The sequence below is a fragment of the Miscanthus floridulus genome, chromosome 8 (assembly GCF_019320115.1).
Source record: "Miscanthus floridulus cultivar M001 chromosome 8, ASM1932011v1, whole genome shotgun sequence".
NCBI lineage: Eukaryota > Viridiplantae > Streptophyta > Magnoliopsida > Poales > Poaceae > Miscanthus > Miscanthus floridulus.
In genome coordinates, this window is record NC_089587.1 from 180,341,178 (window position 1) to 180,355,903 (window position 14,726).

The 14,726-nt window shown below is 43.4% G+C and overlaps 1 protein-coding gene across 3 annotated transcripts; it reads right to left on the minus strand.

Annotated features, from left to right (window-relative positions):
• Positions 1-880: 880 nt before the first annotated feature.
• On the minus strand, positions 881-5,598 carry LOC136474169 (vesicle transport protein GOT1-like). 3 transcript variants are annotated; one of them, XM_066471760.1, is made up of 8 exons: positions 5,443-5,598; positions 3,622-3,702; positions 3,379-3,463; positions 2,773-2,864; positions 2,596-2,676; positions 1,643-1,740; positions 1,465-1,540; positions 881-1,225 (listed from the first exon to the last, which is right to left on the minus strand). In XM_066471760.1, exons 3-8 carry the CDS (start codon positions 3,404-3,406, stop codon positions 1,193-1,195), a joined length of 408 nt encoding a protein of 135 aa, XP_066327857.1. In that variant the 5' UTR covers positions 3,407-3,463; positions 3,622-3,702; positions 5,443-5,598; the 3' UTR covers positions 881-1,192. The 3 variants fall into 3 exon arrangements, with proteins under 3 accessions (XP_066327857.1, XP_066327859.1, XP_066327858.1); XM_066471762.1 differs by having other exon boundaries at positions 3,622-3,690; positions 5,443-5,591; XM_066471761.1 differs by lacking the exon at positions 3,622-3,702.
• Between the last annotated feature and the right edge of the window lie 9,128 nt (positions 5,599-14,726).

Sequence of the window (14,726 nt, forward strand, 5' to 3'; positions counted from 1 at the left end):
GAGAAACCGAAATTTTGAAATTTCTCCTTGTCTTCAGCTGCCCAGCCAGCAACAAATCACTGTCAGGTTAGTAAAATGCGATGGGGACATGCCAAACCTGTAGTGCTTCATCACCGTGGATAAGGATAAGGACCGTCAAATCAAAGCCACCGTTTTTAAACGGTAATGGCCCGGCATGTCATGCCCAGGAAACTACAGTAATCGCCCTGTTCGCTTATAAAGCGTATTTTTTCAGCCAACGAACACTATTTTTTTCTCACAACAAATCAGCCAACAGTACTTTCAATTATAGCTTATCAGCCAAACGAACAGGGTAAATAGGTTCTATGGCAGAAATGATTGCCACGGCTTATCATTATCCTAATCTGAACGAGACAAACAGGGAACACAGAAGTTCAAGTAAATCACAGGTTGGGCACTTTTCTAGTCATCAACGTCATCACATTTCCAATCATGTCACCATCTACAACGAAATTCAATTACCAAGGGCATCTTACCATATGAAGAACATTTCATCTGACAAAAAAATTGAATCAGATCGCACACGTTAGTCATCAGGTGAGCTATTAAGCTCCCTGTAAGGTTTTGTTTTACTCCCTCCGTTCCTTAATATAAGCCATATAGTTTTTAGCACCAATATTAACGCACGGCTTGGGGAAGGATATGAGACCGAAGAAAAAAAGGAAAATCATGCCATCTTCTCTCTCACAATTAGATTGCTTCTTAAATCTAAGGGATTGGTTGAGACATGTGATATGTACAATGGAAATGTTTCAAACTAATCGGCGTGGGAGCTGATACGTACCTATATTTTGAGATTTTCTTTAGAAATCTATATGGCTTATATTAAGGAACGGAGGGAGTATATTTTCTCCACCGATTTCTTGCAACTTGCAAAATATTATGGCAAATTGCCTCCAGAATCCAGAATCAGAAATAAACCAGGTGCGATCACTCTGGCCCCAGAGGCCCTGTTTCAACAGAGCATCCAGCAACTTCTGAAATCTGAAGCTCTAATTGTCTAAATATGAACAATAAACCGCCTGCTGGCAAAAAGGGAGTGAATATGCACAAGAGAGTTGAACGATCATTTCCACGCAAGGTGAAGGGTACAGGAGTCTTGTATTAACATCGCAACAGCATGCTATTTTTCCCATGAAGAGTCGGAGTATCTTGGCAGTTGCAGAACTTTTCACGTACGCTTACGCCTCAACTGACCAAACAGCTGCACAGATCAGATTTCTAATGCATCAGTTATTATAATCTAGAATTCTAGAATGAGTACTGTAGAATTTGAGGCTTATATATATGCAGGGATCCTCTGTTTCCATTCAAAGGAAATTAAGGCTCATAGAAATTGATTGTTGAGGTATAAGCAACTCTATCAGAAAAAGCAGTTAAAACTTAAAAAATACTGCTAAAAACTTTCACTTTAAGAAGTTCCTCAGTGAAATATAAACTTACCTGGAATGGGTACTGCAGAATCCAACCAATGATTGGTATTTGATACAGGAAGGCCTGGATAGGAGGCCCATAACCACTATAAAAAAAAAGGAATGGAAGAAAAAGTCAGTAACAATTAAACTAAGAAACCATTCTTCTAGCAAACTAGGTATGATCTGATAGACTGATAGAGAAGGACCTGAAGAGCACAAAAGATCCATATAGTTCCATGATCATACCAGCAACAGGCCAACGGACAAACAGAAGAAACAAACCAAAAAAGAAAGGTACTGATCCCTGTGGAACAAGAATAACATTATCTCTTTCAAATACGAGACAAATAAATGAGGTCAGCGTTCGAAGGAGAAGCTATATATTAGTTAAGATCAATCAAGAGACATTCTAATGCTAATGCACTTGGATTTGCTAGATGGAAATTGCTGCCACAGAGTATGCATTCTGCAATACTGTATCATGTATGTCCTTGTCTCCTGGACTTGTGCATGGCTCAACTTTAGCCACGTACAACAACAACAACAAAGCCGCCTAGTCTCAAGCAAGTTGGTGTAGGCTTAAGACCGACTTTACACACATGTCCACTAAAAAACATAACCACAAGCAACTTTGAATAACACAAGGCTACTAATTGCCATGGAGGGAACATAACCACATCTCAGCATTTTTTTGTCGCTAAATAAATACATCCTCATAAGGAATTATTTGTTTGCTTATAAAATTATGCTAAGAGAAGTTGTGGCATCAATACATATATTCAGAAGGCTAACTTAAAATGAAAAATTGACAAATCAAGAAGTTACTAATTTGGTGAAGGAATAAACAAAACTAATTATCACATAAAACTATATTTCATACAAATACAATTTTCCAAAGTGAAAGACAAAAGGCTAAGGAAGAACAAAACTATAATAATCCTATCAATTTCCTTTCAACTTATTTTTCTGCTTCCACATTTTTATGATATGGTGAAACAGTCACTATCACAAAGCAGCCCGAACACTAGGAACTTTATCAGTTCAAGTATTATAGAACACAAGTTCATGTTTAGAACAGGAATAAAAAAAATACGAGAAACGATAATGGAAAAGCAAACTGCAGAAAAGTGGATCCTGTATCTATGCAACTTTAGAATACCTTAAGGTTTGCCTTCTTTGTGAAAAGCTGCCACATAGATTGCCAACCGAGTAACAGACCCACTCCAGTCAAAAAGAAAATCTAGTAGAATATAAAAACAGTGAGACCAGAAGGAGTCAGAGTATTCATTAGATATGTAGTAATACAAGACAAGGATTGAGAATTGTAGTATCATACATTACCCAGAGCCAACAAGCCCCTATCGAAGAAAAGGATAACGCCAAGGAATGAGAATAGGATGCCAAACCCCACGAGACCTATGCCAATCTCTTCACATTGAAACATGGGGAATAAAATAGAAACTATTAGTACTTCAACTTAAAGAGGCAAATAGATGAGATCAACAAATATGAACAAGTGACAACTTTCTGTAACTGGAATGCAAATGCCATGGCATGGCAAATATGATATACTGGGCTACTGGCTCTATTTTACAGAGCACGTACATGCTCAGAGTTTTCGACTTAGCAGGCCCTTCTTTCTGCTACCATGTTGTTTTGAATTAAATTCGGTTTACTTTGTGATTTTCAACAAATTCAATGTGAACAAAGAATATGTGAACCAAAGGTTCTGACAGGAAAAAAACGACAGTATGCAATACAAACTATAAGATAGCAACAGTCTTTTCAGAAATCAATGTAGAATGAGAGTTCTGGTAATTTATTTTTAAATTGTAAACAGGTAAGGCTAATACCTGCATGTTTGAGAAATAAAGGAAAGGCTAATGAAACCACATCGATTACTTGTACTAAGTAACAATCTTAATTGAAAATAAAACATTACTTTTGATTTCACTAATCTCGTAGGCCATGGCCCCAGCAGTTGAAGATAGCAATACAGTTTCACTTCAATGGACCACTAACTGAACCTGCAAAAGATACCAAATATTAGTTTCTTAGAAAGCAACTTCAGTCAACAACTGAAGAAAGGAAAATCAAGCTCATAAGACTCCAATATTGAACAGAGTCAGGGACCTATTGAATGTCCTCTCTTAGTAAATAGCACTATACACCCCTGTTTTCTTACTTTGTTTCGTGCTCAGTGTTCCTAGACCCTAGTGATGTACTGCCATAGTCAGAGTCGAGATAATCACCACTGCAGGGTGTCCTGGGTGGAATCAGTTATTAAGGATGAGAAACTGGATCATCATGAAATAGAAGTACAGATGTAGATGAGAAATTAGATGGACTGATTCTTGCTTTGATCAAATGAGGAGACTGCCACAGCCTTATATAAGCTAATAAATCCAATGCTGATGCTAAAAGCCTGGAGCTAACAACCTTATCTTGTATCTAGCTAACAATCCCATTTTTAATCTTATCTCTCTAACCAAACTAATCCAGTCTCCTTCTGTACATGAGGGGTGGTTCATGGACATGCTGGCTCATACCCCCCTTCATCCACACCCATGACATGTACCAAGGATTACAATCGGGGTATTGTTTAGTTGGCCAACAGTGCATCTGAATTACCAAGATATGCAACATAGCAGATGTTTAGCTAGAAAGAAATTGAGCACAGCCAGGACTGAAGCAAAATGACAGTTTCCTTTGGTGTTTTACAAACATAGAAAAATTGATGAGTGATTTGCTTAAGTGGTACTTCTGCAATGCTATGATGCTATTTTTCTCTGACACAAGCAATACAAAAATATGTTGCAAAGGTGACCACTGACCACCTAGCTCAACTAGGCACTAGACAACACCATCCTGCCTAGCCCCACCTTGGCTAGCGTAATCACCAATAGGTTCAAGGCAAAACTGTCACCGACCACCGCAAAGGAGAACACTGATATAAAAAGGCACCATCATTTACAACCTAGAAGGCTACAATTTATGATGGAGGTGACAGAAGATTCATTGAAGAAAGTGGAGCTATACAAACAATGACATCACCCTAGCAAAATGCATCACTAGCTGCACCCTTCATCTTCATATTTGCAGATATAAAGGAGAAGCATTTGCAAATTTGAAACTGAAATAGCTACAATTATCAGAGCTAACATGTACACTAAAATCTGGTATGTTCAAAAAGGGAAAATCTGCAAATAACAGTAAGCTTTATATCTTCCCACAGGATAAACATCATAAATGAATAGCTTGAGGATGGCGCAGTACTATATAGTGCATGATTTTTACTGCAAGATTCACATAATCGATCGTGACCAGATAAAACCGAAACAGTGATTTTGATGAAATATAATTGAGATAGAACTGTGCTTTAAAAAGAATACTCAAAAGGCAAATTTGTTGGCACATCATGCTTGACTGCTTGCTATCACTGCCATATGCTACATGAAATTTATAATAAGCTCCTGACATGATCTTCATTGAAAGCCCAGTCTGAGTGTTCTCTAAATGTGATGCTAGCTTTCTAGACTGTTCAGGGCAAAATTTCTCTAGAAAGCCAAAAGCTATCAGAAAATCAGGATACACCAAAGCACAAGTTGTTTTGGAATACCACATGAACAACATAATAACTCAGATAAATTGCAATAACAAATTCTAATCACCTCCCTCTTACAAATGAAAGATGCACTGTATAATTTGAATATTGAAGAACATGTTAGGTGGCCAAGAGTACAAAATGTGAAGTAATCTCATGCTAGGTAGGAGTAAGTCCTAACTAAATGACCACAAAGGGAACAGAGGCATTGACCACTAACTACCATCAGGGGCGGTCGGGCGGACCCAATAAAGAACATGGGTGTATGCAAAAATAACGAAAAATAAGTTTGTAGGCATAATACATATATACTGCACTTGTAATTGGATCAGATCCGAATACAGATAGCTTGGGTTTGGGCGCTCCATTTCGCACAGCAGGAACGGAAAGGGGTGAGCGTACCTGGTGGGTGCTCGTCGCCGGAGAAGGTCCCCAAGATGGAGATCTAGGAACCTGGCGTAGGGCGGCGGCGGCTTCGTTCCAGTCGGCACCACCAGAGACGACAGAGCGCACGCGAGGGGACGGGAGAGTCACGCGTGGATTCTCTAACGTGAGGAACAGAAGTCACGGGTGACTTTTTCCCTTCACGATGTCATCCGTTTAGAATCCAACGGCTGGTGGCCCTTCTGCTTTCTCAGTGTCTTGTCTGTCCAGCCCAGACGTAAATGGCAGCCCAATAAGGTCTATTTTGAACCACATCAAGAACTACTAAATCAGATCCACCATTTGTTTATCTTGTCATATGTAAACTTTGTTTTATGTCGTCTCTATGAAAATTATTTAGTATGTTGATTTCTCTTACTTTAATTAATCCTATGGATGCTATAAATTGGTGGTGTAGCAAATTGTTAATAACATGGAGTTATACATTATTGTGCTTGATCAACCGTCTAGTGGCAAAAAAAAGGGATCTAATGAGTAGAGAAATGTCTCGTTGTGTCTATGGAAATGAAAAGCGCCTCTATATCTAGATCTAAATTACTATATCTATATGCAACTTTTAGGTGTGTTGAACCGTGTCTATTATGTGCATAGAATTAGCATAGAGACTTGACCAACCGTGTCTAATATGATGTAAATTGTCTCAACATGACTAGAGACGGATAATTTCAAATTAAAGATGGGTATTCTTGTATCCACAAAATTCATTCAAAATTATTTGACTCAATGCAGTGATAAAAGCCAAATTTTCACCAAATTTGCACTCTCATCACAAATACCTGCACCCACAAGTAAGCTAGTGCACCCTCCTCAGATTTGCTCTGTTCCTAGTTCTTGTGGTGACTAGTCACTAGTGAAATGTGAAAAAAAAAACAAAGCCTTTGTCATCCACAGTGTTTTCAGCAAAATTCTAGGCCAGCTATTCAATTAGCTCAGAGATGCTATCTCTATATATTGACTGTCCATGAGACGTAGGCACAATTAGCTCATGACCATTGTTCTTGTCCTTCTTGGCAGAGGTTCAATGTATTCCCTTCCCATTGTTCACCAGCAACCCTTCTACCTAGACTAGAGACGCTAAAGATAGATAAAGGCATGCATTTGATGATCGTAAGGCGACCAGAATTGCTGGTCTCCTTGTGTTAGATAATTAGGTATTTTCATGGTCAATTTAATCCAGAAATATAAAATCAGCAGGTTCGTGATGGCATATATGTGCATGTGTATATCTCTAATGAACGCTACAGCATGCATACATGACATACAGATGGATACAGTAAAAGCACAAAGTACAATAATCACAGAGATTAGAGTGTACCCAGCGGAGGGTCCCATGCCGAGGGCATCGGAGGCTCCATTCGCACTAGTCGACATAGTGCGTTGCTCGAAGTCGTGGACCACAGTCGATGCAGGACGATGTTCGCAATGTAGTCCTATGAACGGATCACTAGGAAGAAGACGGGTTCCGCGAACGATCACCAGGAAGAAGACGGGTTCCGCGAAGGAGAAGATGTCGAACGAGCAGTCGCGAAATCGCTCCCCAAAAACCTAATCATCGCACACCCCATGCAAGGTTCGCAGGCGGACGAGGGTTCCGGAGGCACCTGCTCTCCTGCTTCTCCATGCGCGTAGAGGTACGGGACAAGGAAGCTAGAGGGCTGCTGAGATGTGGTCTTTCTCGGAAGTGAAGCCAGAAATCTAGACTAACGGGGGACTGCGGATATATGGCTGCGACGGGAAGGGAGAAAGGCAGCGGAGAATCCCAGGAGACGAAAAGCGGAAGGGACGGTAACTGGCGCAATCAATTCGCCTCCACCATCAAGGAGAGAAACTCCCGTGATTATGTGGATTTAAGTAGCAAAACCTGGCCACGCCCGCCCGCTCGCTCGCCGCCCGCTCGCTCGCCGCCCGCCTGCCTGCCTGCCACGCCACGCCATGGCCCGGCTCGGCCGGTGGCGGCGGCGGCGGCACGCGCGCGCGTGTGGCACCCCTTTGTCCTTTTCTTAGCTTCTCAATTAAGATGGATAATTTCCAACCATATAAGCTGAGTAAACGTTCAGTCAAAATCTCATACGGTATTAAACCATACAACACTTAATGTTACGTACCATAGAGTTTTATTTGATTTATTAAATATTATACGGGCCAAGCCCATAATATATTCAACAATCCCCACCAAACTCTAGGGTTTGTAACAAAGTAGTCTTAGAACCACATTTCTTTTATATACCAGTGTTTCGATGGAGACTGTAAAGTTGAACATCTATCTAGAGCAATAGTTTCACTCAGTCATAACTGAACAATGGACTAAGTCTTGAATTGATAGTTTTATGTGAGGTGAATGTCACTAAAGTCCTTAGCTAATACTTGGCTGCAAAAAGGCATCCCCTCTATTTGAATCATATAAGTCATACTTCAGTGCCTTCCATGAGTATTTAGAGATCACTCAAATCTCATAGACTGTGACCAGCAATCTGACTCATATAGGTATGCTCCTCAAAAGATGTTTTATAGGACAACATCTTTGCTTTAGCAAGCCACTTGGAACACATTAAGGTAAAAATCAACCTACCTTACAGAAAGGAAAGATACGCATCAGAAATAAGTCTTACTAAGGATCTTTTTCTCACAATTTACTACTAGCTTGTTTTACCATTCTACTTCATGGGATCTCCGATCACATAGAACAGGTTACCACTATAGTAAATTTCAAGTGGGTCTCAAACCCATCTCTCTCGATGCACTTTCTATCACATTGCGTGTGAAAGGTCCTTGTTTGGTTTTGGTAATTGAGTGACAACTTAGGTGGACTAATTGTGTTTATGTGAGATACACAGGTGATTAGTCCACAGGTACATGTGTATGAGCAACATATGCCATGGAGGTGAAAATGGCTTAGAGATGTTGCAAAGCTCACACATGTGATGATGAAGGAGCTTAAATACACATGAGACATGACATTGAGTCATGTGATCAAGGTGGAGAAGATCAAGACAAGACTTGGCTTGATGGATCGGTTGCAAGCGTGAAGGGCAAGTCGAAGGCTTTGGAGTGATGGACCGTGTGGCGGTGAAGCTTGAGCAAGACTTGGCGCCGATGGACGATAGCAACGGTGAAGAGCAAGTAAAGTCAAGATCGATGAACCAATATGATCATGTGATGATATGAAGTGGATCATATCATTGTTGATCGTGTTGGTGCATGTGTTGCATCGACATTGAAGGAGATGGAATGGAATGCGCAAGGCAAAGGTATAACTTAGGGCATTTCATTTCACCGGTCATAGGTGTGTAGAGAAGTTGATGACCGGGTTTAGGATAGATGGCCGTACTATTAAGAGGGGCAAACTTGTTTGCATATCGGTCATCTAGTGCCACTCGAGTGATCTAACTTTGCATCGTTGCTAGGATTGAGTGGCGTGGCAAGTTGAGTGGCTAATCCTTTGGAAAAGGTTTTGTGAAAATGCTAACATACATACACATGGTGGTGTACACTTGGTGGTGTTGGCACATTTACAAAGGAGATGAAGTTGGAGTTGATGTGGATCAACTCGGCGAAGGAACGAAGGCAAGGGTTCGAACTCCACCGGCGCCCTATATAGAAAAGATAGGGTCTCATAGAGTGGACCAGACGCTGGTCACGTGGTGACCGGACGCTAGGGTCCTGCGTCCGGTTAGTGGCTGCAGAGAGCGTGCAGGCATCGGTCTTTGACCGGACGCTGACGCTGGAAGTGACCGGACGCTGACAGGGTGTGTCCGGTCAGGCTGATGTACAGTGATGTAGGTGACACAGAGAAGTTGGAGAAGGACCAGATGCTAACACTGCGTCCGATCATGACCGACTGGACACGTGGCCGTCTGCGGGATTCGGCGCTTTCGGGAAAATAGAATGCCTATTTTCTATTGCGCCGGATGCAAATTCTTGTGGTTGGCACATTAGAGCAAGGGTGAAGAAGTTAGAAGTGAAAACGAGTTGATCGCGAAGATGCTAGCGTCGGTCAACTGACCGGACGCTGGATCTGAAAGCACCGGACGCTGGCAGGGTGCGTCCGGTCAGGCTGACGTACGGTGACGCAGAAGCTGGCGTGTGACCGGACGCTGGGCTGCGTCTGATCACATGCGACCGGACGCGTCCGGTCGAAGAAATACGCCTCGGGTACCTTACTGGAAACGACCGGACACTGGGGTCCAGCGTCCGGTCAGTTGAAGCTGCTGCGTCCGGTCAGGTCAAGTGACCATTGGAATCGGGACACGTGGCCGTCTGCGGGCGACCGGACGCTGAGGTCCAGCGTCCGGTCAACACGACCGGAGCGTTCGGTCGGCCTGATTTTTGCCCAGTGAAGGGGTAACGGCTAGTTTAGCCCTTGGGGCTATAAATAGAAGTGGTCTTCGGCCATGGCTGGTAGGGAGCACCTTGGGGGACTTTGTGTCCATGCTTGAGAGTGCTTGGGAGCCCTCCATCTCACACATACTTGATAGTGATCATTCGATTGTGTGAGTGAGCGATTCTAGTACGATTGCATCGTGAGGTTGCATCGAGTGGCACTAGGTGATCGAGTTGCAAGCCGGTGGTGCTTGTTACTCTTGGAGGTTGCCACCTCCTAGACGGCTTGGTGGTGGTCTCCGTCGAAGCGCGCAAGAAGCTTGTGCGGCGCTCCGGAGAAGTGCTTGTGAGGGGCATTGTGCTCGCCCCGCGGGAGCCGCGAAGAGCAACTCTAGTAAACCGTGTCATTGAGCTACCCTTACTCAAGGGGTAGGTTCTTGCGGCGCCCGACGTGCGGGCTTAGCGGGTGATGCTAATTAGCCGCCGAACCACCAAGTGAGCGGTCGACACAACAGGGACTAGCATGTTGGCAAACACGTGAACCTCAGGAGAAAAATCATCGTGTCAACCTCGTTCTTCCCGTTGGTTTGCATCCCCATTACACAAGCTTGCAATTACTTTTATACATATTAAGCTTGTGTAGTTACTCTTGTAATTAGATAGCTTATGTAGCTTGCTAATTACCTTCTTGCTTGTGTAGCATAGAAGTAGCTCCCTTACGTGGCTAATTTGGTTTTAGTAACCTTGTTAGTCACATTTCTTAGTTTGTGTAGCTAAGTTTTTGCGCTCTCTAATTAGGTATTGGTTGCCTTGTTATTGAGCATTGCTAGTGAGCTTAGTTAGCTTTGTGCTTTTGCTTACTAGTATGTGTAGGAGCTTTCTTGTTGCTTAAAGTACTAGTGGCATAGGTTTGCGTAACCTTGCTCCTAGAATTGGTTAGGCGAGCTCTAGCTAGCCCGACACCTTTGTTGCTTGATTAGTATCTTTGGAAGGTGCTAGAGAACATAGATAGAGGGGTGTAGTCTTAGCTAGACCGATAGTTATAATTCCACACTTATTTCGGTTAGCCGACGCGATTAATTTTAGAAAAGACTATTCACCCCCCCCTCTAGTCCGCCATCTCGACCCTTCAGCGTAACAGACCCTTAGTGAATTGATCTGCCAGATTGTTAGACGTATGAACATAGTCCAACGCTATTACTCCAGAGTTTCTCAATTTTCTAACAGATTTTAGTTGTCTCTTAACATGCCTTGTGGACTTCATGTTGTCTTTAGAACTGTTAACCTTTGTAATCACAGTCTGGTTATCACAGTTCATAGAAATAGCCGGTATGGGTTTTTCAACAACCGGTAAATCTATAAGGAGATCACGAAGCCACTCGGCCTTAGAGCCAGCGGTGTCTAATGCTGTGAGTTATGCTTCCATTGTAGACTTTAATAAAATAGTCTGCTTGCAAGACTTTTAGGAAACAGTGCCACCTCCAAGCGAAAACACATATCCACTTATGGCATAAAGCTCATCAGCATCAGAGATCTAGTTGGCATCATAATAGCCTTCCAGTACTTTTGGATGTCCGATATAACGAATACCATAGCTCATAGTGCCCTTTAGATAGCGCATCACTCTCTCAAGAGCACGCCAGTGATCATCTCCCAGGTTTGACATAAAAGGTAAAGAATTACCATACCCAGATGTTCCTCCTCCAGTCTCGCTAATCACCACGTTTGCTTATTTCTTTTCTTGCTTATATTTGCAGTATAGGCACGCACTTGTCCAATGCTCATCACTCCCGCAAACAAAGCAACCTCCACCTTTCTTGTTATTTTTCTTCTTAAACTGAGCAGTCTGCTTAGACTTTGTATTGTTGTTCTCTTGCATGTTCTTCTTCTTTTTATTACGGGATGCAAATGAGTTTTTCTTCTGCACCATATTGGTAGCGGAAGACTCAACTCATTTTCCACGGTTGTCTTTTGCTCTCGCCCTCTCCTCAACATCAAGAGATCCAATAAGTTCAGCCACGCTAAACTCTTGTCTCTTGTGTTTTAGAGAAGTAGTAAAATCACTCCAAGAAGATGGCAGCTTAGCGATTATACCGCTGGCCATAAACTTGTCAGGCAACAAACATGGGAAATGTTCTAGTTTCTTTGTTAGCACCTGTATCTCATGAGCCAGTTCGACTACAGAATGGTTTTCAACCATTTTATAGTCATACAGCTGCTCCATAAGGTACAGCTCACTCCAACATCAGAAACTCCAAACTTTGCCTCAAGAGCATCCCATAACTCTTTGCCTGATGTGTAAGATATGTAGTTTTTCTCATACTTAGTATGAAGTGCACTAATCACGGCGCCTCGAAACAGGTTATCAGCAGCCAAGAACTTTTGCTCCTCCTCAGGAGTAAACTGTTTAGGCTTCCCCTGCGCGGTGTGATAGCAGTTCATCGTAGTCAACCACAATACCATCTTGGCACGCCATATCATGAAATTCTTGCCATCAAAATTATTTGGCTTCAAAGCAGCAGCAAAACCACTGATAGAAAATTGCCTAAGATTATGTTTTCGGATTGTTAGATAATTAGGCATTTTCATGGTCAATTTAATCCAGAAATATAACATCAGCAGGTTCGTAACGGCATATATGTGCATGTGTATATCTCTAATGAACGCTACAGCATGCATACATGATATACAGATTGATACAGTAAAAGCACAAAGTACAGTAATCACAGAGATTATAGTGTACCCAGCGGAGGGTCCCATACTAAGGGCATCGGAGGCTCCATTCGCACTAGTTGACATAGTGCGTTGCTCGAAGTCGTGGACCACAGTCGATGCAGGACGATGTTCGTAGTGCAGTCCCATGAACGGATCACCAGGAAGAAGACGGGTTCCACGAGCGATCACCAGGAAGAAGACGGGTTCCGCAAAGGAGAAGATGTCGAACGAGCAGTCATGGAATCGCTCCCTAAAAACCTAATCGCCGCACACTCTGTGCAAGGTTCGCAGGCGGACGAGGGTTCCGGAGGCACCTGCTCTCCCGCTTCTCCGTGCGCGCAAAGGTATAGGACGGGGAAGCCAGAGGGCTGCTGAGATGTGGTCTTTCTCGGAAGTGAAGCTAGAAATCTGGACTGATGGAGGACTGCGGATATATGGCTGCGACGGGAAGGGAGAAAGGCAGCGGAGAATCCCTGGAGACGGAAAGCGAAAGGGACGGTAACTGACGCAATCAATTCGCCTCCACTATCAAGGAGAGAAACTCCCGTGATTATGTGGATTTAAGTGGCAAAACCTGGCCACGCCCGCCTGCTCGCTCGCCACCCGCCCGCCCGCCTGCCTCACCTCACCTCGCCTCGCCACACTAGGTTTCGTGAAGGAGAAGATGTCGAACGAGCAGTCGCGGAATCGCTCCCCAAAAACCTAATCGCCGCACACCCCGTGCAAGGTTCACAGGTGGACGAGGGTTCCAGAGACACCTGCTCTCTCGCTTCTCCGTGCGCGCAGAGGTATGGGACGGGGAAGCCAGAGGTTTTTGTGTTGTTAGATAATTAAGCATTTTCATGGTCAATTTAATCTAGAAATATAATATCAGCAGGTTCGTGACGGTATATATGTATATGTGTATATCTCTAATGAACGCTACAGCATGCATACATGACATACAGATGGATACAGTAAAAGCACAAAGAGGCGAATTGATTGCGCCAGTTACCGTCTCTTCCGCTTTCCGTCTCTTGGGATTCTCTGCTGCCTTTCTCCTTTCCCGTCGTAGCCATATATCCGCAGTCCTCCGTCAGTCCAGATCTCTGGCTTCACTTCCAAGAGAAACCACATCTCAGCAGCCCTCTGGCTTCCCCGTCCCGTACCTCTGCGCGCACGGAGAAGCGGGAGAGCATGTGCCTCCGGAGGCTGAGGCCGTGGCTGTGGCATGGTGAGGCAGGCAGGCGGGCGGCGAGTGAGCGGGCGTGGCCAGGTTTTGCCACTTAAATCCACATAATCACGTGAGTTTCTCTCCTTGATGGTGGACGGGGAAGCCAGAGGGCTGCTGAGATAAGGTCTCTCTCGCCTCGCCACGACCCACGCCCACGGCCCGGCCGGCGGCGGCGCGCGCGGCACCCCTTTGTCCTTTTCTCAACTTTTCTCAATTAAGATGGATAATTTTCAACTATATAAAATGAGTAAACGTTCAGTCAAAATTTTATACGGTATTAAATCATACAACACTTAATATTACGTACCATAGAGTTTTATTTGATTTATTAAATATTATACGGCCAAGCTCATGATATATCAACACCTTTACCATCGAAGAGACAGATTTGCTAATGCATCGGCTCCTGAACAAAGTCTACTAAGCCTGCCTGTCGTAAAACCGCTGCCACAAAAACCAGTTAGTCGTCTGTGCAACGGAGACTGAAACTAAGACAACATAATACTACTACGTAGAGGGGATATCTATCTTTCATCCTCACCATATCAAAACCTAGATCTCTGCGAGCGTCTCTTGCCAACGTGAGCAGCAGATTCTTCCATCCATTTTTGTGAAATCGATCTGAATTATTGAGACCTCAACCTGGACTAGCTAGCTAGGTTGCACGCACATTTGGAGCAAGGAGCAAGTCATCGTTGATGGCAAGTTGCCGCCGGCGAGGATTAGTTTACTCCAACTTCACATACATTCCTCTATCTTTCGGCCATCGTCGTCTAGCTTTGCACACGTTCCTCGCCTTTTCAAGAGATGCACTTGCATTGGAAAGCTAAGCGTGATGCTCGCCTAACAATTCAGTTGAGGAGACTAATTTGTTAGTTTACTCTTCTTCACTGTGCTGGGTGACGAGGATTGACGCCGGATTGCTATGCGATGCATGCGAGCATCGTATATGTACCATATCATTGTACAAATCTGATATGAAGAAACTAAAGAA